We start from the raw sequence: 27,193 nt of genomic DNA on the forward strand, positions 1-27,193 counted from the left end.
ATCTATTACTGACATTGTTATGTCTAGCTATATTGAATCATAGTGATTCTTGTTTTGGGTGATTCGTCACTTGATAAATCTACCCTCCCCACTCAAACTCTTGACTGATTATGTAGAACCCTAGACAGGTTCTAGAACACACTGACCTAAGGGTATGCTAATGTGAATGTTTGAAACCCTAAGTTGCTTTGGGATATTATGAAATGTTATTTGAAGTTTTTATTGATGATGTCATGTTTGGGATTTTCGTATGATCAGGAAAACCTAACTTGTTAGGATTGAATGATAAGATCTAAAATCCTTAACCTTTGATGTTTTGGTAATTGTTTGGGTTTGCTATGTTCCCATGTTGAAACCCTAACTCATTAGGGTTTGGTGGAATGTGTAAGCAAGACCCTTATAATGTCTTAGAAATGATTTCCTTGGTATGTGTTTGTTTGTCTAATCAATCGCTTGTTTGTTATATGTCTAACTATTATTGATATTTGTAAAGTTGGGTTTGACTAACACGTGATATGAAATGTATTTGCATGATGATGAAATCTAGGCATGTATAGATATGTCCTTTTGGTAGAAACCCTAGCTTGGTCTAGGTCAGATATATTAATGTTGTTGGACATATGATATGTTTATGTATCATTATGAACTCCTAAATATGTGCGTTGACCTAGTCATTAATAGTCATAAGTTTTAGGATTTAATGGAAGTCCTTGTTTAAGATTCTAGGATAATGATATTTGGAAATCTAGGGTTTTGCAGCTAAATCCTAGTAGTAACATTGTCTAGTATGTAACAATCTGAAATCTATTTAATGATAATTGAGATTGTGAAAATGGAGTTCTAGGGTTTTGGAGTTGAACCTTAGTAGAAGTAAAAATATCTAATTTATGATGATAATATGATGATTTGAGATCTGTGTATGATTGCTAAAATATGAGTTTTAGTTGATATTGATGGTTGATTGAAAAATCTATGGGGTTGGAACTAACCTTAGTGGAAGTTGGTCATGGTAATGACTAAGCAGTGATTGACTTTGATCGATTCTTTCGTATGAAATCTAGGATTTGTATGAAACCCTAGTGAGAAGTCTAACATATGAATTTTGAAAGGTCGTTAAATGCTTTATATTTGTCTGAATTGTTTCTAGGGTTTGCTATATGTTGCAGTAAGGTATGTCATACCTTTGGAAGACACATTGAAACCCTAGATGGAATGAAAATTATTATGTAGTCTAGGGTTTACGACAAAGTCCCTAGCAAGGTTTTATGTCTCTTATTTGTAATTAAGTCTGGGTATCTAATTTGTATAAAGTTGAAATGCTTCTGTGATTCTAATATGGCTAATTTCATGCTTCTATAGATTTGGTTGTCCTTGCTATCTAAGTTGTGCAGGTACACAATCTTCAATTTGGTGAAGATGCTCGTTGATATGATAAGCATGATGAGGAAGATAATAACTCTGATAAAATGGTTGGAAGCCACGAAGGATTCTCCGATGATGAAAAGAAGAAGTTGGTCTCCCTGAGGAAGCCTGAATAGAAGAGATCTCCCTAAGATTAAGAGGGAGTCCGAATGAAGAGATACTTCCTGGTTGAGAGGGGAGGCATAGCTTGGTTTTGATTGAAGAATGAATTTCAGAGGATACGTTGTTGCATGAGAAGTAGGAAAGGACAGTATATGATTGAGGAATCTTCTATCAAATATTCGGTTGATAGTCCTACCTTGTTGAGAAGCAACATTTAGAACAACCCCTAAGGTTTGTACTTGATTATGTACATATGAAAGTATATTATTGATTGGGGTTGTGTTTGTACAGATGAAACTCTCGAAGGTTTTGATAGCATGTTGGTTACCAATCAATTTGATTGAGAAAGATTTGGTGTACTTGATCTGCCGGATCAAGTGGTGTTGACGCTTTGTGAGTGAAGCATTGCTAGGGAAGGCATCTAGTCGGCACTTTGTGTTGATGTCTGGATCCCGAAGTTGGAAAGGTGGTTTGGTTATTGAGCTCTGTGTTGGATACACACCTGGATTTTTGGGTTGGATGGTACCTATAGGGGTTGAAAGCTTGAGTCCATCTTATTCCCACCCAGATAGATTGTCGTGGTCAGGAATCTAGTCTGTGGCATTGCAGTGCCTAAATTGTTGAAAGACGACTTGGATAGATTGCCCTGGTCAAGAATCTAGTCCATGGCATTGTGGTGCCTAAAGTTCTTCATGGTTCATATAGTTTGAGGTCTTCCATTGTATTTGTACATTATGAATACCTCCCTAGTTAAGAGGGAGTGTTGGAAAAAGTAATGTTCGGTCTTCATTAATGGACTTGAGTCATCATATTTGTCAAAAGAATAAATAAAAGAATTTTATTATTATTATTGTGACTTATTAAAGCATGGGTTTCATGATTGGGTCACCATGTTTTAGGTCAAAGTCCCTATTAAGAACTTGTAGGATTTTTTCTAAGTCAATAGAGTCACTGTACTTTTAAAGAGACCCTTCTTGGGCTTTTGAATCATGTAAAAAGGTTAAGTATTGAGTCAAATATGATTTTTGTAACCTCCACACGCCTAAGGACCCTATTCGACCTCACATGGATCCTATAAAATGCAAGCTCATCGAATTCATTTGGAGCATCATTCTCTCACACAAGTTCGATTTCTATTGTAGCTGGGAAAAAGTGTGAAATTCTCTTGTAGCTGGGAAGAAGTGCGAAGTTCTCTTCTAGGTGGGAAAAAGTGCAAAGTTTGTTGTCGGGAAACCGAAGTGAATGTGAGTTTGGGGAAGTCGAAGGAGAAAAGAAAAATCGAAATTTTGGTGTCTCTCTCTCTCTGTTTCGTGCTCCAGATTGGGAGAACAAAGTCTTCCAAGCTTGTCTATTGTCGAAAGCTTCCAATTGCCGAAAGTTGTTGCCTAGTCGAATTTGTTGGAAAGGGATAGAAATTCTAGGAGGCTGACTTGTTGTGGAGGAAAGGTCTTGTCTTGGTCTAGGTGAAGAGTCTCAAACAATACTATTGAAAGGAAGAATTTCTTGACTGAGTTTTCCCCTCGAGGGGGTTTTGCCCTAGCACAATGCCTACATCTGTTGTCTATTGTTTTATGTGTTGTTGCTTTGGTAATTGCTTGATGAACTAAAGGAAAGAAGATATCAAGAATCGTAATAACAAGAAACATCACAAGTAATTATCAAGAATAAGAAAATATTTCTGCCTTTCTGATTTTCTAGCAACATCCAAGGAGTACATGGTGTACATTCCAGCACACAAGAAGACAACCATCAGAAGGGACGTGAAGTTTGAGGGGGATAGGGCTTTGAAAAAGTATTTAGAGCATGAGCAAGTTATTGTACAAGAGGAGTAGCATGCTCCCAAGTAGGAGGCGTAGTCAATACCTTAGAACATAGTTGTGCATGGGCAGAATGAAGACGAGAGGAACACATGAATGCAGAAGCGAGTGGAGACCACTCAAGTAATGACTCCCAGCACTAGAAGGAGAGTGAGATGGGTAGATCAATTGATCTAGGAGGCATAGGGGCAAGTCGGTGCTCCTAGTACATCAATTCGATAGAGCAGACAGCCACAGAGGTACATAGGATATATGGAACTTACAGCAGAGTTGTAGGATGTCGAGCCTTCCAGCTATCAAGAGGCAACCACTCAGCAGGTGTGGAGAGATGCCATGGTTGAGGAGTATGCCTCCATCATGAAGAATGATGTCAAGGAAGTGGTTCCAAGGCTAGAGGGAAACTCTGTTGTAGGCTCTTGCTAGGTCGAGAAGTACAAGGCAAGTTTCATGGCCAAGGGGTCCTATAAGATAGAGGGAGTTGTCAATGATGAGACCATTGCCCCAATTGCCAGGTATTCTCCTATCAAGGTAGTTGAAGCTATTACATCACAAATAGGGTGGAGGATTCACCAGATGGACATGAAGATAGCCTTCCTCAATGGGGTTGTTGAGGAAGATATTTACATTGAGCAGTCGGAGGGATTTTGTTAGAAAATGTAACTATGTTCAGTATTCATAATTGATATTGTACCTATGTCATTATACAGTTTATGTAAAAGATCAAATTGAAGAAAAAAAAATATTATTTTCAAACATGGGTTTCATGCTCAAATTATTTGGTCAAAGGTCAAGCATGTTCTTCATGCTCTTAGGGTTTAATGAGTCAAAAGAATATTTGTCATAAGCCAATTTATTGTCCTTGAGTCAAGTGCCATTTGGACTTTGAAGAGAAAGTTGAAAAGAAATTTATTTGAGTCAAAAATGTAACTTTTGTTCCTCCAAGACCAAGTCAGCCCTGTCTCATCAAGTCGACCCTGAAAAGGGGTAATTCGACCTCCTAGATGTGTATATACTATATAGAGACTCGAGAGACAGTTCGACCTCATTTGAATAACCAACCAAGCAAGTTCGATCTCCAAGAGAATGAAGTGTGAAATTCAAGAAAATGAGGAGCTAAAAGCAAGAGGAAAAAAAGGAAAATCGAGTTTTCCGCCCTAGAATCTGCCCTAATTCTTTCACACATGTGACATTTTGAAGCGACTGCAGGGGCTGAAGTTGTAGTGTCACTGCAGGTCCAAAATTCTCAAGCCAGGGACTGAAATTTTGAAGTTGCAGGCCGGAAGGTGTTGACTTGAGTTGACTTTGTCTTGCTGGAAGAGCTTGGGGGAGGGCTGACTTGGGTTTTGTTGAAGGTCTTGGTCTTGTTCTTTGAGTCTTGGATTCCACTGTAATTGCTTTATACATGCCGACAATGTTCAGAACTTGCATGCTGTTGTGACTAAACTCACATTGCATATTGTCTATTCTATGCACAGGTGACTGTCCTAATTGATATATGTGTGTGTAACCTATGTGTGTGTACCTGGAAGCAAGAACCTTACAGCCTTCAATCTACCTCAGATGGAAGTCAAAAAGGCTTTGGCAGAAAGACTGAGCCAAATATCCAAGATATGTCTCCTTCGCTGATATACAAGGGCTTCAGAGATGAAAATAGGTGCCTAGATTCAATGAAAAACCTCAGCTGCAAATCAACAAAGATATCAAGACCCTTTCCTACTGCTATGACCTCCCTTCTGATAGATCAAGTGAAACAATCCAGAGAGGTGTCATTCTTCCACAAGATTTACACAGGATTTGGCATTTGAAATGCATCCTAGTTTCAATCTCAAAGTATGCTGAGGTTCTGAAAGATTTGGGCGCAGAGAACTTAACAGAATTGATGATCACTGCACAGACATGATACACCAAACAAAACCCTCAAAATTCAAAGATAAACCATAATCCATGAACCTTTCCAAAACTGCCACCTTGCTAGATCTTCAGGAACTCCTAAAGGCCAAGAGAGATTTCAAAGCTTTACCACTTCGATTAGCATTGAAATCTTGCACTAGAAGAGCTAGTCGAGTGCCATGATATAGTTTTTGTAGGGCACAAAATAAGGTAGCCGACATGATAAACCTTAGGAGGGAAAATCTTATTTCAAAATTAAATTTTAATAATGGAGCCAAAATTTGATCCCTTAAATTTGAAATTAAATGCTAATGCCCTCATAAAAATTAATTTGATTTTTAATGAGAAATATATTTGACCTCATGATCTGCCAGTTAATATTAAACTGCCACATCAGCTACCTTTGGGGGTTTTGCCCACAAGTTGGAGCTTCCAACTTTAAACAAACATATCTCTCAAGGTGTGAGGGCTGTTGAGGCGTGCCACATATCATTTGAATCAGCATGATGAAGAGAAACCAATGAGGGTGACATTTGACCAAAAAGACTTTAAATTTCCATGTCATTTTTGTCCTTAAAGGTGAGGCTCCACTGGCTACTGCTCGGGTTGACATCAATGACAACCATAGTTCATCAATCATCTCTAACATAGAAGTCCTTGAACTTGAGCTGCCGAAAAATGTATCATGCATGTAATCCAAAACAAGCTTAATGGAATCCTGAGCTCATCAGGACTCTGAATATATAATTGATAGTGCCATGCAGTTCTCCAAACTTAGTCTCCAGAAATAGAAGAGTGCTTCCAAAAATAGTAACTCTCTCCAATCTAATGAAAAACCTACATAGTTCATCAATCATCTCTAACATAGAAGTCCTTGAACTTGAGCTGCCGAAAAATGTATCATGCATGTAATCCAGAAAAAGCTTAATGGAATCCTGAGCTCATCAAGACTCTGAATATATAATTGATAGTGCCATGCAGTTCTCCAAACTTAGTCTCCAGAAATAGAAGAGTGCTTCCAAAAATAGTAACTCTCTCCAATCTAATGAAAAACCTACACAATATCTATCTCTAAATCAGGATCATATCACTGGACCAATCCTACATCTGAACTCTGTGAACCAACCTCTAAATCATGAGAACTTTCTCTGGCAATACCTCTCTCAATACAAGTATGATGAAATGTGCTCGCCCTTAAACCTCCAGATTTGCAAGGTGGCAAACTTGGGAGCTAATGAGGCTGAAACTTATCCCTTTGTTTGGTATCTTTTCTCCTTAAAATGCCAAAATGTTTGGGGCAGTTTGAAGTGGATTATTGTGATCTTACCACTGTTGTTTTATATTTTAATCTACAGCAGTCCCAAAATATGAAAATTCTAGGGCTAAGATCCAAGAAACCTTCTAGGAAGAAGGTGAAATTTCATCTTCGCATTAATTGCCCGAGTGCATGAACTTTCCACATGGGCTAGCATTCAGCCTATGTCCTTTTTCTTTCCTAATATTTCAACTACACTAACCAATTTGCTTCAGCCAATGAATCTCATAAGAAAACAAAAATCTATCAATTTCCTCAATTTTAGTGCATCTTAGGCATTCTTGACATATTTAATTTGTTTTTATCACATTTCTGTCATAAACAAAAGCTTCTTGTTTTCCTGTTTTTCATGCAGAAACAGAGAAATCTTACATTATCTTGATTTTTGTGCACTAGTATCCATTACAAAGACTAAAAATACATCTAAAAAGCAGCATTTTAAGTTGCATTTACAGTTCTAAAATAGAAATAACAGCTCGATGTTCTTGCTGTTTTTCTGCATTTTGTTAGGCAATAACTTTACATTCTGCATTGGATTGTGTGCACAACATGATTGAAAATTCTGCATTATTTCAGAGCATTTTATTAATGTTTCCAGCACGATAACAGCAAATTACTTCATACCATAATTTCTATTTTTCATTTTACTTAGCAAGTTATGAGCATCTACCTGCATTGGGATTCATACCCATAACTAGCATAAAAATAAATTATCATTTTTTGTGCGTAAGTTCAGCATTTAGGACAGAACTTTGTTTGCAGCAATTTGGATTTAATTGCAGATTTTAGAGGGACCAGCTAGCTTTTGTTACAATTTTTGGTGTTATTGGTTACTCTTTAACTTATATTAGATCATTTAGGGATATGTGCCACCCCCCACCCCGAAGTTGGAAAGCGCTAATTTCCAAGTAAGAGGAGGTAAGTGAGGTGACAGTGCTTGTTTCCTATAGTTATACAGACATCCTTAAGCTTTTGCAGAGAGGGAATTTTCTGGTGATACCAGTCTCCATGCCATCATAAACCTCTCACAATAAAGGTACTTTTCTGCATGTTGAAGAAGATCAAATGCAGGTGATGTGAACTTGAGCTATAAATCTACCTTCTTCAACAAATCCTCGTCAACAAAAAATTTATACACCATACTTCCCCACTCTGAGTCTCCATATCTCCACTCATCCTAAAAATTACTAACCACCATAGACAGTAATAGAGATTTAACATCTACAATGTAGTGCAACATCATGAAGTTGGAAGCATATATTTTCTTAGCCACTTTAAGTGACTCCAATTGGGTGTTCTTGAAATATTGATTGAGACTAGTGGTGGTTGGTCTTGACTTTTATGATGTCCCTAAACTACCATGTGAACTCCTTAATCCATGAAACTCTTGCCTCAAACTCTTCTAAAATCAAATTTATTTACGGTTAATGCAGGGTGTCCAAAATGTGATTATACCTTATCCCAATAATTAATCATGAAACTTTACTAAGTGGGTGCATTATCCGTGATAACTTGCACCACATTGGCTAGGCCTACTTGCTCAATAGCACCAATTAAAATAACAATGTAATTGCTAGCTTTTACCTCACCTGAATAATCTTAGGCCTTCAAAAACATTGGTCCTTTTGATGATGAGCCAATCATATTGACCAATGGTCTACTCCTCATATATATCCATCCATCCAAGACAACGGAAACCCAGGAGTTACTCCATAAGCCACAAATTCATGTCAAACATCTACAATATGCTGTCTCACATTCTTGAGTACATAGGTTTGAGCTACTTCATAGCTTGGCCTATGTTAGTTACCCTCAACAAATCTTGCCAATAGGGAGACCAAACCACATTAGAAAGGCTTACAACAAGCAAAGATGGACCTTGTCACTCTTGTCTCAACTTCTTATCTCCCTTAAGCATTGATCAGTATCACTGATCTTCTATCTTGAGTCGTGGTTGGAGTTTTTGACAATTCTTCTTATGTTTTCAGCACTCTCCTCACCCTTGCATCTTGGACAATCCTTGGCTCACTATTGAAAACATGAGCATTTCTAGCACGTTGGTTTCTCCTCCTCTCAAACTTTGAGCATCATTATGATCAAACTCCTATTTTCCCTTACATTTGGGTTTGTTGTACATGCACAAATGTCAATAATGAATCCCCCTTCAAGCAAAAATATGTACTTTCAATCTTCGTGTAAGAGCCCTTAAAGCATTGTCCTTCTTGCATAGATGATGCCTCAATTTGCATGAACCCTGCTAGCAATTTATTCAAGTTTCATAGCATAATTCCAAAGAGGATAGTGGTCATTTTGCTTACTTGGATTCGCAGGTCTAGGGGGCATGGGAAATATCACTTCAAGAAGCCCTTGATGTTTCACAAACAGGAAGGAAATCTGCCCAACAAAGGCGAGGAACCCACCATTGTCTGCATGCTGCCCACAACTGTCTTCTCACTGGAAATGCACTAGAGATTGCTCCTAATGCTCCATGACACAAATAACAAGCTTCTCATAGTTGTAGGAAAACCTTGTTGTTGAATAAATGACTGGGAAGAGGTTGTTTTGCAAGGAAATTAGGGGTTTTTAGGGTTTCTAGAAATTTATTTTTTCATTTTTCATTGTTTTGGATTGAATGTAAAAATTATTTAATGTGTTTTAGGGACAAAATTAGACTTAAACTGTCATTATCTTCCTTTGCTTAGCCATTTGTATGATTTTTGTACATCCAACACATCTCTTTGGCACTTGACTGCTATCGGTGAGTAATTAATGTATCAAAACATCGGTTATTCAGGACAAAATCCACCAGAAACAACTAGAATCAAAGCACACTTCCAAATCCTTAAATGGCCATGAAACCGTTGGCAGTTTCCACATGTTTCTGACCACAAACGATGTGGGGTGTTTACTGCAACTTAGCTTATGACTAAATTTTGTAAGAAAATATTTAACATGCTTATGTATGTCTATCACTTCTATGAATTTTATAATGCAATGTTTAGAACTAGCAACATTAAAGACCACTGTATACCTAAACATGGAAACCCACATATTTACAAACTTTACGTCCACAGATAATTGTTCTATCTCTTGTTTATTTTGCTATGGAGAAAACAATTTCTGCCCATTAAGACAATTCTCATACCTTCAAATTTGCTCCTTCAAGATTAGCCCCTGATAAGTTAGCATCAGTTAGATCAGCACCCTGGAATTTGAAATAGTAGTTAGATATCCACTATTAGATAGGAAAACTCAAAATCTATTGCAACACAAACTACTATCAGAATAGACAGAATGCAAAAAAACAAAATTCTCCAACAGTGTTAAGGTTTCATAAAACTCAAAAGCAATTAGATTAGAACAGTTCAACTATACGCAAGTGACATTAGTGCGACAGGGTAGAACTTACCATTATGATCATGGACCCTATTGTTCAGAAACCAAGTGCAATGGAGGCAAACACTTATTTCTAGTTCTTGATAATTACTTGTAAAAAATAAGTGGTTTCTTATATCTTCTTATCTCTTCTCCATCAAGCAATTATACATTAGAATTTAACCATACAAGATCAAGAAGCCAAGATCACAAAGCACAAGAGACAATGCATCTTTTACCGTGCAAAAACCCACAACGGGGAAAACCCAGCAATCCTTTCCTTATAGAATCAAGTCAAAACGAGATATATCCAAGTAAATAACCAAGACCAAATTGCCACCAATATAACAAGCCAAAACCCTCCTCGAAGTCTCCTTCAAAATCAAAGTCAACACTGGTCAAACCTGCTTCAAATCTGGTCAAACCACAGAAGTTCGGTTCTGAAACTACGGCCGAATTTTGGCCTGCAACTAACCTCAGAAAATTTCAGCCTCTTCCACAAAAAACAATCCTCCACACGTGCGATTTGTAGCAGTCAAATATTCGTTAGAGATGGAAGACTCTTCTTGAGTTTGACTTTCCTATCTCTCTCCTTTGCTAGTTGCAGAAGATACTTGATGTGATAATGAAGGAATGAGCTCCCAAGTAGGCCGAATAGGTCTCTTATACATAGCTGTCCAGGCAAGTCATATACGTGCCACTTGGAGGAACAGGCCGACTTGTCCAAGGAGAGCTGACCTGGTCATTTTGTGGACAAATAGACTCAAAAATAAAATAAAATTCTTCCTTTTTCAAACATAATATTTTACCTTTTTCTTGAGCATGAAACCCATGCTTTAAACAATTTGTTTTTGACCCAAGCATGTAAAATATGCTTTAATAATAATTGAACATATCGCATTATGAAGACCAATACTAGTTACAATTTCAACACTCCCTCTTAACTAGGGAGGTATTCATGATGACTCATCAAGATATTCTCAAGTTGAAGAATTTTATACGAAAGGACCCAGATTGATGAGCATCATTAATAACATCATCATAACCAGCGTTGTCAATTTACCAAAGCCTTGTCAATAAGCTCTATCTCTCCACTAACTCAAAGCACAATGCTAGGAGGCATTCAACATGACACCACATAACCGCCTCTCTGAGGCACATACTCCACCTAGGTTCCTCAAAGTATGTCCTCCACAAGACCATTTCCTAATTTGGTGTCACAGTACTTGACACAAGGAAATGTCGGTCCACTGGACCATTCTTCCTAAATTGGGTCAATGTACTTGACTTAGGGTGTGTTACCCACCAGAATTCAGTGACCCCATAGGAGGAATTTTCTCCTAAATTTGTCTTCAGTCAGTAGCCAGCAACCCTTGACAGCGACCAGTGTAGCCAATATATTCTGCCATTTTATCTCCCCTCCCTGAGCCAATCATACGTCCCCTCGCCCATCTGTTGAGAACATATGTTTGAAGGTGGGCCATCCAAATCCTAAAGGTATGTTTTTCATTGTGCAATCAAGTGCTTATGCTTGTTTTCCCTTGGGAACTTTGGGCATGGATTATTGGGTGACTTGGAAGGAGGAAGGGTGACTCATACTTCCGCAGTATCCCGTCCATGGGCTCAATATGGTTATCAAAGAAGTCTAAAGGAACAACGTCTTTGTGGGGCGAACCATGGTGGAATATCAGCGATTGTAAACAATCTGGACAAGTGGACACTTACAGACTTTAGACAGAGAGGTGTTGGATACAGAAGACAGGGCGACAGACTAAAGAAACTAGGATGATATAGATGAGCAATAACGCGTCAATCGTCTATACTTATAGGACAAGACAATACTGCGGCAATAGGCTTGATCGTCGGACATTAAATAAGACAACTTAGCAAAATCAAGGATCGTTATGGACGGTAATGAGAGTCAGGGCGCAAATCCCTGCGACATGATGTAAATGACCAAAAAGGATATTTCACGAGAACAAGACATAGTTAGAGGCACCTCAACGAATTAAACGGGAAATCAAATCATCAAAATTTGACTAAGTCACATGAAACGAGGACACGAGACACGGAGGACACGTAAATACGTGGTATTCAATACGAAACGCAGCGACCTGGAAACAGGACACGGGGGACATGTTTTATATATATTTAATAAAAAAAAAAAAATATATATATATATATATACCGAAATATAGTTTTTTATCCATATTAAATTGCAGGTTGCAGGCTTGCAGCTTATCTAATCAAATTAAAATATAATTACTTCTCAAAGTTCATAGTTCACTTTAAAAAAATAAATAGAATCAAAATTTACAACTTACAAGCACATAAGAATAGATATTAAAACCATAAAATGCAGATTTTCCATTAAGTCATCAAAATCAAAATGTATCACTGTTCAGTGCTTGCAATGTACATAGATAGATCATAGACTACAGTAGATACTGACTCCTGAGAGAATGCCAATGGAAAATACAAAAGAGTAGATACTAGATACTAGATACAAAATAAGTAGGAATATCATAGCTCGGTACTGGTCCATGAGTCATGCCTCATCACTCTATCAATAGTCCATGTCCTCTATGTCATAGTCACCATCACTGCCACTGCCATCTGACTGTACTCCATCCTCCTCCTCTATGCCCAATCCAGGATCTGCTGCTGTGGAGGATGACCCCTCAAGATGCTGTGTCTCATCATCAAAAGTCACTGGCTCTAGCACTGGGTCATTAAGATCCATGTTGGCTAATGCCAACTCAATACTGTCGTCCAAGCCCATATCATCAGGAAACACATCCCACATCTTTGTTTTTCCCTTCAACCACTCCTGTCTCTGCCTGTAAATAAGACGAAGGTTGGTGTGCACATACACCATTGTCTCCGCCCTGGATTGCTCAAGCCTGCTCTTTTTCAAACTATATAGATTCCCGTAAGTGCTCCAATTCCTCTCACAACAAGAAGATGAAGTAATTTGAGAGAGGACCCTCAAGGCTAACTGTTGTAGAATAGGGCATGCTGCCCCATGAGTTGCCCACCATGCATAGGCACTTTTGACCCCCCTATCTCCAAGTACATCATACGCCCCAAATCTCCTGGTGCCAGTGGAGAACTCTACAAAGCCTTCCTCCACCTCAAGAAAAGATGTGTTATCCTGAAACATCCTTCTGAATGCTATCTTCCTCCCCTGTGAAATCTCTCCATCCATGTGAGGAGGGTATCTGTGTGAGGTCCCACCATGGAGCCACTCTTGACTGTAGTACTTGGGATTCAAAGAGTGAGCTAAGCAATGCAAAGGTGTGCAATTCTTATCCCACCTAGAGATAAAAATATCCTGTATGGTGGACCATAAGCTCTCTGCTGATGTCTCATATGCAGGGCACTCATTCTCCATAACAATAGTCTTCACAGACTCAATCATGGAATCCCAACCCTCATAAACCTCTCCTAAGATGGGCTGGTCCGTGTCTGCAAACCGCAAGAAAGAAATGATAGGGTTCATGATCTTTATGGTAAGATCCACCCTTTCCTACCAACCATCATCTAACACTATGTCCTTTACCTTTTTTGAAGCTGTTTGATCCGTCTTTCTCCAAAAAGACCAAAGATTTGAAATAACCATGGCCCCAAGAGCGGCCTTCACCTCCTTCAACCTCTTAAGCATGATGAATGAGGAAGCAAACCGAGTATCTGCAATCTTCAACAAGGATAGATGTGTGTACTCTTTATATATTGTGAGGGCATTGGTATGGTTTTGCACAAAATTTCGGATATGGCGTGCATCCTCAATAAGATTGCCAATCCATGTCACATCTGAAGCAATAGATTTGAGTGCCAAATTCAAAGAGTGAACAATGCATGGTGTCCAAAATATTTGTGGATATTTAGCTTCCACAATCAAGCCAGCTGCTTTGCAAACAGGTGCATTATCTGTGATAATTTGCACACAACTTTCAATGCCTACTTCTTCAATAACTTTAATAAACAGCTCACCCATATATTGTGCATCTTTGTATTGTCCAAGAGCATCAACTGCTTTCAAGAAAACCGGTCCATTTTGAGAATATACCATGAAATTGATGAGAGGATGGCGTGCTGTATCTGTCCATCCATCAGAGACAATACTGACACCAGATGAGATCCATGATGATTTAATAGGTTGTAGAATTTTATCCACCTCCTTCCTTGCCTTCACCAACAATGTGGTTCTAAGTTTTTCTGAACTTGGAGGGACATACCCAATTGGAGCCCTATCAACTAGAGCTCGACACATCTCAATAAACATAGGAGACCGTGCAACATTAAAAGAAATGAAGTTGAGATAGAAAAAGAATGCCAATGTAAGATCAACCTCATCTCGCTGCTGACGCTGAAAAATCTTGTCCATTGGACCACTATAAGTTTGGGTTGCCCTCTTTTTTGTTGGCTGAATTTCTTTTCTCCCAAATCTACTAATATTAGAATTCCTCAAGAATGGAAGAGGATCTTCATTTTTACTAGCTTTCCTGCTTGCTGCCACCACATTCACAGAGCCAACTGCATCCTCCCTTACCAAATCCATTCTTTCGTTCTGACTGATAGTTTTGCATGATGCAATTCCACAAGGCAGGTCCAACAAATGGCCCCTAACTCGATTGTAAGTGCTCTTATATTCAAGCTTGCAGAAATTACAAGACCATTGCACATTCCCTCCCAGACCAGTCTTTGGCACTTGCTTCTTGGTTACATACTTCCAGAGAGGGTATTTTTTTAGCTGTGCTTGTTGTCTTGCTGCAACAGCATCATATTTTAATGTTGGCTGAGAAACACCTACAGCTTCACTTGAACCACTTGGGGCACTATGACCAACAGAAGGTGAAACACTTGGAGTTGGAGGGCGGGGACCACGAAAAGCACTGCCCTTCCTTTGACCTCTGCCGGCTGCCTTGGATGATTGAGCCATTAATGTGAGAACTGTTATAAATTCCACACACCTTCACCTACAAAAAAAACAATTAAAGTCACAATTAAAGTCTTGCTGTTTCTTACTGTCTGTAAATTGTCAATTTGTCACAAACCTACAAAAAAAACAATTAAAGTCTTGTTGTTTCTTACTGTCTGTAAATTCAAATTGTCAATCTGTCTGTTTATTAATTATGAATTTGACACTCTACACAGGTAAGAGGATGACTATTTGGCATAAACTTGTATATTTCTGTCTATATCTGTCTCTGCTTTTATTGCACAAAAATCTGAGAACAATAAAAAAATTAACTGCTTGTGATTGCAGCAGTTTTGTTATGCACAATGTACGTTTGGCATTACGTGTACATAAGGAGATATGCTTATGAGATGGAGCACAAGGTGTCCAAAGAACAAATTGGCAACCTATTCTCAAGCTTAAGCGTGGCCAAAGTTCCTGGAATTGGGCTTCTGTTCTCGGAACTGGCACAGGGAATTCCACTCATATTTTCACATTTTATAACCAATCTCCCTGCTGTACGTTCTGTTGTTGTATTTGTTTGTGTAAAGTATTTGCCAGTGAACACAGTCTCGGCTGAAGAACGCTTTCGATTCCGACGGGTTGATCCAAAAGAATACAAAATGTATCGATGTGTTGTGAATCGCGATGTATGGTTACACGGATGTGCGTATTGGGAATGCCAAGACTGGTTCTCGGTTGCTTAAGAGAATTGTGGTTAACACTGTATATCGGATACAAATTACAATTATTTCGGCCAGTTCATTACGAACTCTCAGTTCACCATTGCTGCTACCTAAGGATCATTTCCAGTTACTAGAAATCAAAAACTCCAGAAGTACTGCGTGCAGCGTTAATGCTTGTTACTGTTACTGGTTACAGTCTTACAGAATAATGTAAGTATAAAAACCCTGCCGGTGGGCTCAAAATATACAGCGAGCAAATGTAACGTGAATGCTATTGCTTACTGGTTTAAAACTTTAACGCTGGTCCTGGTTACGCTGGTCTTGAACGAACAGCAGCTCCACACGACACACACAGCTCCCGCAGCTACACACGACACACGAACAGCTCCAAACAAACGAAAAAAACCCTGACGCTGACGTTATAAACCGAATTTTTTTGCAATACGTATTCAAAAATCGAAATACGTTATGGCAACGTATTCTCTGTACCGAATACGCGTATTCTAAATTCATGACACGAAGGGAAAACGTAGAATACGTATGCTATTTTTAGGACACGTCAAAAATCGTATTGGACACGTATTTGGGCCGTTTTCGTGTCCAATACGTGAAATACGAGACACGGGACCCTAGGGGACGTGTCCTGTGACTTAGAAATTTGACTATTACAGGGAAAAGACTCGACAATTGAAAAGATTTGCATTTAATGGCTCAATAAATGACGAAAACTACAACATGTACCTCCCCAACCACAATGGGTTACGATGTATCACAACTAAGGAATAGAACATATAAGTGACGCAACTAAGACAACCAACTAAATTGGTATGACTGACTCAATCCTAAACCTAACCTATGCTCTTCGATAGAGAGCAAGCACAATAAAATAACTTTATTGGCCGTAGTAGGGCTTCAGGCATGAGCCATTCAACCAACCAGACAAGAGAACTCCATCAACTTGCGCGAGCCTTACGGCCCAAATTCTCTTATTTCTAAAACAATGAAAGGACCCAACCAATGCATCTGTAATTTCTCAAGATGCTTAAGATACTCACTCTCATATAGTAGTACTTGATCTCCCACAAAAAAATGATTGAATCTTAATATGTCGATCATGCCAGTCATTTTGTCTTTCTTTCTCCACTCTCTGGGGAGAGGGGAAAATTATCTGATTCCCATAATTCTTGTAGGCACTCTGAAATAGATCCATCATTAGACATTTTAGTAGATTGTGTAATGAACAGATTCAAAACAATAAACTCAACAAGTACCACAACTCCTCTGCCCTATACAAGCTTAAGCAGGGTATACTTGTGCAATCTTTTAACAGTAGTGCGATAGGACCATAAAATAGTGGGAACTCTCTCATCCCAGTCATTTGGGTTAACAAATAACACTTTAGTAAGTCCCTTCTCCAATATCTTATTAAAAGCTTCAATTGTTCCATTTGCTTGTGGATGATAGGGATTACTCTTGTTGTTTTGAATCAAGAACTCTCACGTCAAAGCAGCAATAGTCTCACTAGCGAAGTGGGATCCTTGATCACTTGTTAAACTCCTTGGACAGTCAAATCTTGTAATAACGTTCTCAAGTATGAATCTACTTGCAATAGTAGTAGTACAATCTTTAACAGGAGTCGCTTCAACCCAACGCGTCAAATAATCATTTACAGTGATGATATATCGAGCATGTGAATGTCGCGCAGCAGTGTTTATGGGGCCAACAAAATCAATAACCCATTTTTCAAAGGCTTGAAGAGCTCTTACTAGATGTAGTGGAAGTTCATCTCGGTAAGAAGGCCTTCCAACTCTCTGACATACATCACAATTCTTAGCATACTCCTTTGCATCTTTGAATAGATTCAACCACCATAATCCATCTTGCATCACTTTTCTTGTGGTTGTTTTTCCACCAACATGTCCTCCCGCAACACCACAATGACATTCCCACAATGCATCATCCCTCTCATGATTTAAGATACATCTGCGCAAGATATGGTCAAGCCCCATTTTGTACAACTGACCTGCAATCAACTGGTAATCTGCTACTCACCACCACATAGTGTTTGTTTTGGGTAGTGGAATAATCATTTGGACACTTACCATTTGCTAAGAATAGTGCAGAGTGATCAATGAAAAATTTGAAAGGATCCCCAATTAGATAGTGCCTAAATTTTTTAAGTGAATAAACCATAGCAAGAGCTTCTCGCTCAGTTGTTGTATAATTTCTTTCAGTATTTGAGAACTTTCTGCTAGCAAAATAAATAGGGTGAACAAGATTACCTTCAATGGGTTATGCCAATATGGCACCAAGAGTAATACCAAACGCATCAATGTGCACATGAAATTGTTTGTTCCAATCGAGATATACTATAATTGGAGCACTTACAAGCTTCTCTTTCAAAGTATCAAAGACAGCATCACACTCACCAGTCCATATGAAGTGTTCAGCTTTCTTTGGCAACTTCTCTAGTGGTGCACTAATTAAAGCATAGTTGCGAATGAACCTTCGATAATAACCCATATGTGCCAATGTGGACCGCAACTATTTAACACTTATAGGTGGTGGCATATTTAGGATTATCGTAACTTTAGCAGGACCTACAAATACACCATCTTTGCAAGCAATATGCTCCAATAAAGTACCAAATGGCATAGCAAACATGCACTTTTTCATATTCAAAGAAATCTACAACTGCTTGCATCTATCAAACATAACCCGCAAAAGACTAGAATGTTTTTTAAAAAGACTAGAAATTGTCCAATCATCCATATAAACTTCAAGAAATTTATGAATATATGCCCCGAATGCAGCAATAACTATTCTGGAAAAGACAATTGGAACATTTTTAAGTTAAGTTGCACAAAATGGGGAAACATGTACGAGTTTCTGAAACAAGCACGGGTACGAAACATGACCCCCCCCCCAATTTTGGAGACAGGGAAACGCAATATATATATATATATATATATATATATATATATATATATATATACACACATATATATAAGGACATTTAAGAAATATTTGCAATCATAAAGCATATATGATACATTCTAATTTATTACATTATGATTAAAATGTCAATTGTCAATGCATAAACTATAAGTCTCTAAATTTACATCACATTTACTCATGAATGGTCACATAATAAAAATAGCAATATCCAAAATTAGCCATGTGAAATTTCTAATTTCTTGTCTCGTGCTTGATCGAGAGTCTCCTCCTACATAGTCAAACGACCTTAGTGCTCTTGATTAAATACAAGTTCCATACCCTAATACCCTACGTGCTCTTGATTATTGGGGGTCTCCCCTGCATAGAGGGCTTGGTTCTCTTGATTAAATACAACTTCCATACCCTAGTATATGACAAAATCCAATGGAAACATTGCAATCCCCCCAATCCTAAAATCCTGAAAAACAGATAAGTTTGTTGGATTTTGAGTGAAATCTAAAATTCTACTTTCTCCATATGAAATCCAATCGGGGAGAAACCACTCTCAAACATCCTAAGTCATTTCATGGTAATGTTAAAAATTTAAGTAAAAGGATGAAAATGAAAAATAAAGGAGAATGTCACTTTTACTTTAAGAATTTAACATTACCATGAATTGTATATCAACACTAGGGCCATAGGCTTGAACATTAAGCTGCCCCACTCAAAAAAATCCTCTTTTTTATAACTTGAGAGGCATCTAGAAGCATCCAGAATATATTTTAGTCGCCCAATAAAAAATTTGAAGCGAAAAAAATTTAAAAAAAATACGAGAAAAAGTCAAGATAGAAGAGGAAACTTCGTTGTATGGCCTGGAAACTCATTTCCAGCCATACTGGCCACGTTTCCTCCTCAAGAAACGGGCCAGTACGGCTGGAAACAAGTTTCCAAGCCGTACGATACGAGTTTCCTCATTTCCATTTCGTTTCTGGCCAGAAAGGGACCCTTCTCCAATGTTTCCTACAACTAAGTTTTTAAGACCAAACGGCATGACATGGTAAGCATATGGACCCCACTCAATGGTGAAAGTGGTTTTCTTTTTATCCTCCTCTGCAATGCGAACTTGATTATTTCTGGGAGCAAGAGTGGAAGCGGGGAGCGACATTTTCAAAAACTCCTGGTTCAAGAGCGAATCGGGAGAGAATTTTTATATATTTTGATGCATATATGTCAACAAAAGCATGTATAATGATGAATTAGATATAAAAAAGCATAAAAACATGGATTGAACCATATAACATCAATCATCTAGAAGTTATAATTTTCATCAACCACGTCTACAAGATAGTAACATACAACATATTGAGTCTCATGATTCATCAATCTTAAAGTTTCAAGCTTTCAAAATTTGATATATAATGTTTATCATCATTGATCACAAAAGTTGTAACTTGTAACCATTACCATTACCAAGTAACCAAATGATAACAAAGAATATCTAACATGAAATGAAATGTTTCAACTTTCAACTTTCACAAAGCATCATATTTATAATTCATTACCAATGAGTTATAAATGCCAACTTCAAACTTAAACTTAAATTGTCATATATTGTTTACAAAAGATACCATAATAAATATGAAAGAGTTAATAGTTATAAAAAAGTACCAGAAACTAGAAAAGACAAGTAAATCTATTATCTACTACTTGACTCTCTTGCCACGAGAAATTTCTAATTTCTTGTCTCATGCTTTATTGGGAGTCTCCTCCTACACAGTCGAACAACCTTGGTGCTCCTGATTAAATACAAGATCCATACCCTAGTACCCTAGGTGTGTTGCACTCATATTTGTCAAAATTCCAAGGAAGTGGAAGTACAATTTTTTTCAACAAGATCAGATCATCTATCAACAATCTTATGTGTTATTATAAACTCATTCTACAAGTTCTATAATATAAATCAGTGTTCCACGGGGACTCGCCCCCCCCCCCCTTAGGGGTCTAGTTTCCTCGCTCCCCCGCGCTCCGGGGACTTGGGGACGAGTAGGGGACGTTTCCCCACGCTCCCAAAATGGAGGAAACTCAGGGGGACGTGCCAGGGAAACGTTTCCCTTCCTTGAGGGGATGTTTCCCCACGCTCCCAAAAAAATGGCCTTGCTTATAGTTTATGCTTTAATAGACCTAAAGTGGTACAAAGCTACTCATGTTCTGTATGGGGATAATGTCTTGTGCTGTCTTTTGGTTTCAACAAGCATTATTTTAGAGGGTCAGTATCATGGAAATTTGTTGGACCATATAGCACGTACATGAATTTTCCCTTTTAAAACTTCTCCTTTTTTTCTCAAGTGATGGCTGGATTACAGTGGGGAGATAACTGGAGTGACAGGCAAAGAATATGAGACATTCAGTTTGTGTTTTTAATTTGCATGACATTTGACATACAAACTATGGAAGCTGCACCTATGTCATGTGGGAAATAATTGGGTGGACTATAGACTAACATGCGTTTACTGCAAGCATGACAAAATACTATGGGCAGCAAGAAATCTCAGGAACTGTCGTTATATATGAATTTATACAGTTACAAAATTTACACAGACCGCAGTTGCTCAACTTGATTTCTCAGGTCTGAAAATTATTTTCACCCCTGAAATACACTGCTAGTTTGAAGTTTGAACTGCATGGCATTGCTCTAATAAGGTCGACAAATTATCCATGCCATCGTTGGTCACCCAAGTTGGTTTGCAGATGGTCATCCTGCAGTCAATGTCATTTGATAGTAAACTGTCAGAAACTCTTTCATGTGATCTTCTCATCTCTCCTAGAACTAAAACTCTTCTTTCAGCATATGGTGTACTGTCTATATTATATATAATATAACAAACTTTCTAGCTGTTGGATCCAATACAGCTGGACAACCCATTGCAGTTGCCCCTTCTACTGCCAATGCAATGTTCCTGATATGTTCATTTACCTTTTCACAGAATTCAATGGCTACCTTATCAAGTTGAAGCTCTCCCTCTGTCTGACCAAAATCTAAATTAGAATTTGACCAAGCTAAATTAGAATTTTAAATTTATTATTTTATATGATATTATAAATTTGGATAATGTCAAATGATATTCATATCAATGATCATGCTTTGCAGCTTTTCAATTCAAACCAAATTGTCATAGTGGACTCAATTAATAAATTATATTTTATATTTATAAATTTTTAAGACCCTGACGCTCCCCCACGTTTCCTAAAAAATGGTATGGAGCTTTTGCATAGGTCGCTCCCGCGCCCCCTCGCTCCCTCACCCCCTCGTCCCGAACCTTGGTGGAACATTGATATAAATGATCCTAGTAAGACCTTGAGTGTATGTAACAACCTAGGTAAGCCTATTATTTTGGTGAAAAGTTTCATCCTAGGTGGTTTTTCATTTCACTGACTCATGTGTGTTTCTAAACACATATGGTCAACAGAGTTTTTCCCTCCAGACTCACCCCAAAGCTAGGGTGGAATTCTTCATCAAAGTCTTGACTCTTAGGTGAGTCGTAGTGTTCTAGTAGAGTCTTATGTAAAATTGATTTGGGAATAATTTAAGCTACTTGACTAAATTATTTTATTACAAACCAATTGGTCTACTAAATCATGTTGTGTCGCAAAATTGGGTATGTGACTTGAGAGTCTAACCCCAATGTGTATTCCCCCTTTGAGGGTTGTAAATGTAAATATCTTATGTAAATGAGGGTGGAAAAATATTAAATCCATTCATGTGTAAATTAATTATTTTTCTGGCAAAAATTAAATAAATCCTAAGCCAGAAAATTAATTAATTAGAGTCAAATTAAATTGTCTTAGGAAAATTAATTCTCCAAGTGGAAAAATTCGTGGGTCTTAAAAGAAGTAATTTTTTAAGGTCCTCCACCAAGGGAATATTGTATATTTCAAGAAAATTTAGACCCTTGGACCTTGGTGGTTAAGTCAAAGTCAACTTTTTTTAGAAAATTAGCTCAAAATAATTAATTTTGAGCTAATAAAAATGGAGTTAAATGAGAAATCCGAAAATTCCTCAAAAATAAAAAGTTCATCGGCTAAGATCCACGAGTCTTGGTGATCGAGTGCTCTGTTAAGGCACTCCTTGATGTGAAGTCACTAGTTCAATTCCCCACCCCGATCGGGGTGTTATATTGGACATGATGAAAATCTAGTCCTACCAAGCTTATAAAAAAAAATCAATGGCTAAGATTAAAAGATCTTCAAGAGTTTATCAACAACCTAGATTATTTTGACAAAGATCAAAGAAACTAGCCGTTATTTTTCCACCTGGAGGATTTAGCTATAACTTAGAGATTCATTTGAGTCTCTAGCACAATGATCTCTGGCTAGAATATTGTTGTTGAAGACTATTGTCCCACTAGGAACTATTCTTTCTGTCATAATAATTTAATAAAGACTTTGGGGTGCAATTTCAAGGTGTCCCATGTTCATGATTTGTGGTATGTACTGACTACAAGCTTTCCTAAGTTGTGTTGAATATTGGTAAGATTTGTTTTCATTAGATGAAGATAAAATCATGTTATTGATAGTTTCGGGCTAATCTTAAGTGGTTTGATTCCCATATGATTAACAGAATGTCTTGAGATAAATACATAGTGTTTGCAAGTACTTCAGTCCTTGGTCTTCAAGTTCACAAACTTGGGAAGGAATTATTTTGCTTGGATCCCAAATGTTTGTATGGTGGATTTACCCTTTGCTAAGGCTATAGTGTGCATTGGGTTTCTAACGTATTTTTAGCCATTCATCAAAGAAAAACTCCATAGAAATAAAAATAATAATAAAAAAATATTTCTCAAAAATTTTATTTCAAAACTCTTGTACAATTGTAAATTTTGTGAATAGATTTGTAAATTTAAATTACATTTTTATGTTGGGTATTTGGGTTTCTATTCTAGATTTGTTTCAAAATTGAAGAAGAAATTGGCATTGGAGACCTCAGAAACCCTAGACGTCTAGGGTTTTCAGGCTATTTTTGCAGGTTGCTTATTTTCAAACTGAGGAAGAAGCCCATTTTCTCAAGGCCCTAGCCTTTACCCAAACTAAAAAGCTAGTGTTTGGGACATATTTTGCCAGCATTAAGAAGGTCGTAAGCCCTACAAGGGCTCGATCTCATTGCAAACAAGGGTTTCCTCAAGGGATTGGCATTTGATCTCTAACAATTTGTTTTGAAGTGATTTTGGGGTTAACATTGTCTTTTTAGGTGGTCATCTTCATTGGAAGTCTTCTTAACCATCTACAAGGCCCCAAAGACTCTTGGTTTGCTATCTGAACCCTAGTTTCTCACTATTTTATCGCTGCTGTAATTTTTATTTTTAACAGTGATATATAAGCCCTAAAATCACATTTAATTTGGTCAAAATAACTCAAAATTGCAAAATTTGAATTTTCCTAAATTTTGGCCATTTGGGCATTGGTTATCTAGCCTAGATCTAATTTTTTGCTTGCTGAAATTTTACTGCATAACTGAATATATCAGATCTGAATTTTTTCTGAATAATACACCTAAAAGGCTAAAAATTTCAAATTTTCAGCTTTGGCAATTTTTTTCAAGTTCTGGACATTTTTTGACATTTCTTCAAGCACTTATAGTTCATTGGTTTTCTGATTTCCTCACTATTGTAACAAGTTTTTCAGATTTGATATTTTCTAAATATCACACTCTAAAAGCCCTAAATAGTAAAAACATGATTTTTCAATTTTGATAAATTTTTCCTAGTTTTGGATATTTGTTGTAGCATCATTAACTTCTTGATCTGATGATTTGTTTACCGATGTAATAAGTTACTTTAGATTTGACATATCACTGAATACTCCATTCTAAAGTGGGCTAAATTCATAAATTTACATCTGCTAATCGTTCAGAAAATTTGATGCTTCTTATATTTGGTAAATTCCATGATCTAAAGGGATTTTCTTGCTGCTATCATAGGTCTAATAAGTGTTGGAATTTTCTGAAATAGCGCTACTGATTTGGATATTTCAGACCTAACACTTGCTTGTCTTGCTCCAAGTTACAAGGATTTCTGAATTTTACACATAAAGCACTCATACATTTAACCTCTAAATTTCTGATCTTGTGGTTAGTTAAATTGCTTTGACACTTGGAATCGAATTAGAATTGTGATAAGAACATCTTGAATAAATCTTATTGGCATCATGTAATCATTGGCTAATTGACAAATTAGATAATTTATTCTAAATATCTTGTGGATCATCATTGGCACTTGTATCCTTAAACACTTGCCTTGTATTAAGATTGTCCTCTAATTGTTTTCAAGTATTGTTGTCATAAGGAGCAATCGTAATTTGAGTACTTAAACACTTAAACAATCTTATCTCAAGTAATTTCACTCATCATCTTTGCATGAGCACTCTAGGATCTAGCTTGCACTAAGAACATACCTCTTCGCATAAGCTAGATTGATAGACTCCTAAGGAAACCCTTTTCCGATTAACTTGAGGGATTCATCCCTTCTTAGTGGTTAACACAGTGATCTTGCAGGCGTCAAAGCCACAATTTCTGCACTGTCGGAGTCACTGGGTGGTTGGAACACAGAGGGAGGTATCATTAATCAGGCCTTTGCCTGCTTCCCATTAGCTTCCATCTCACAACCTACTCTGAAGATTGTTTCTCAAAACAGTTAAGGGAAAGCTTCAACTTAGAATAGGCATTTAATCTAAAATTTACCAACATTCTTGCATCACACATAGCTCTTAGTACTTGCATCCCATATAGGTTAGTCTATCATATCAAGCAGTGGGTGCCCATCTGGTTACCTGGCATTAATTTACATTAAGCAAGAATTGTATCTCCATAAGGCACTAGTCTCATACCTAAAATCTAATCTAATCATTAATCTTGCTAAATTTAACCAAGTAGCTAAGCCACTCATCCATGTCTCCCAAACAAGTTGGTTCCCAACTTTTTTTCCTTCACCTCATTTCCATAGGGACTACCCATTGTAGCGTGTTGTTAGGAGACAACTAGAACAGAGTGGGCGAGGATCAGAATGACAGCCCCCGCCCTAAGCGATTGTCGTGGTGCCTGTACAATCTAAGCAACAACAAGGTGCTCTTGATTATTGGGAGTCTCCCCCACATAGATGGCTTGGTGCTCTTGATTAAATACAAGTTCCATACCCTAGTACATACCAAAATCCAATGGAAACATTGTAATCCCCCCATTCCCGAAATCCTGAAAGATGATAAGTCCGTTGGATTTTGAGTGAGATCTAAAATTCTACTTTCTCCATATGAAATCCAAAACTACTCTCAAACATCTTGAGTCATTTCATGGTAATGTTAAAAATCTAAGTAAAATGATGAAAATGAAAGATAAAGGAGAATGTCGCTTTTACTTTAAGAATTTAACATTACATATCAACACTAGGGCTTGTTATCCACCACTTTGTGGGTGATATCCCCATAAGAAATTTTTCTCCATGATGAGCCTCAGTCGGCAGCCAGCACCCCCTTGATGCCTCCTACTAGCTCATTGTGCCACTTCTTTGCCACCTCAGTATGAAAATTCTATCACTGTAACAACTGATTTATTTTACCTACTTATTTCTCAATAAGTTATTTACGAAAACCCTTCAGTAAACATTAAAATAAATTCTACTGCAGATATCACACCATAATACAGAAACAAACACATGCACAAGAATCAACACATCAACACAGATATTTTTGGACAATTGTACCCAGAAAAACCCAATGTGGGAAAACCGGTGCAGCAGAGGAGGATTTTATTATTCAGCAATTCTTTAGTACAACTGGGTGCCAAACTGGCTTACCCAACAGAGAAAAAAATTCTCCAGCACTTCTCCTAGTCTCAGCGTCAAGCTCGCTGGCCTTTGCGTCAACTTATGCCTCTCTGCATCAACACTGAGCCTCTTTCCATCACCCACGCAGGCCCTCCAGTGGCTACGCAGTCTGCTGCCTCTGTGTCTGCCTCTCCAACCTCTGCGCTGGTCTTCTAGTGTTGTTTCCAACTCTTTGTTCTGTAACCGCTGCCTCTTGCTGCTCTCTAGACCACTAGTTCAAATTTCTCAGCGAACCACGCTCCAAAAATCAAACTGACTAGTCTCCCTCAGTATGTTCTCCAACTAACCCTCAAGCCTTTTCTTATACTTTTCTTGTTGGTCCTTCAACGGTCGAGATTAGATCTCTGGTCAACGACTAAGATTAAATTTGGCTTGATCCATGACTTTTGGAACCTTCTAACCCAGTTTTATATTAATACCTCAATATTTTATTTTTCCTAACTTTAGACTTAGGAACTGAATTAAAAATATTAATTATTTTAATATCTCCCAAACTGATTAGAATCTGCCCAAACTATTTCTAGGTCTTGCAGATCTCATGTGCTTTAGCCTCTCCACCAGTTTTCATGACTAGAGCACATTCGATGCTACCCCAAATCAACACTCCCTCTTAGCGAGGATTGTGCTGTAGTAATACTCCATACTGAGCATCAGTGTGGAAAAGGTCGGGAAAAAATCAAGATTAAATCCCCTTGATGTTAGTGACATTGGTTGTCGAACTCCTCCGGGATTCGCTCCCAAACCAGGAGCTTTTGAAAATGTCGCTCCCGCTCCCGTTTTCGCTCTCGCTCCCCACTTTCGTTCCCGCTCCCAAGTAA

At 37.8% G+C, this 27,193-nt stretch overlaps 1 protein-coding gene across 1 annotated transcript in view; it reads right to left on the reverse strand.

The window, feature by feature from the left end:
* Positions 1-9,678: 9,678 nt before the first annotated feature.
* LOC149140252 (uncharacterized) overlaps positions 9,679-27,193 on the reverse strand; it is a 221,480-nt gene continuing 203,965 nt past the window's right edge. The window contains exon 10 of the mRNA XM_089450939.1: positions 9,679-9,751. Within this exon, the coding sequence (XP_089307065.1) occupies positions 9,686-9,751 (66 nt within the window). The 3' untranslated portion in view covers positions 9,679-9,685. The remainder of the gene's footprint in view (positions 9,752-27,193) is intronic.

Source organism: Pinus tabuliformis, chromosome X, assembly GCF_031772625.1.
Source record: "Pinus tabuliformis cultivar Carrire ecotype Pingquan chromosome X, CPIR1, whole genome shotgun sequence".
Taxonomy (NCBI): Eukaryota; Viridiplantae; Streptophyta; class Pinopsida; order Pinales; family Pinaceae; genus Pinus; species Pinus tabuliformis.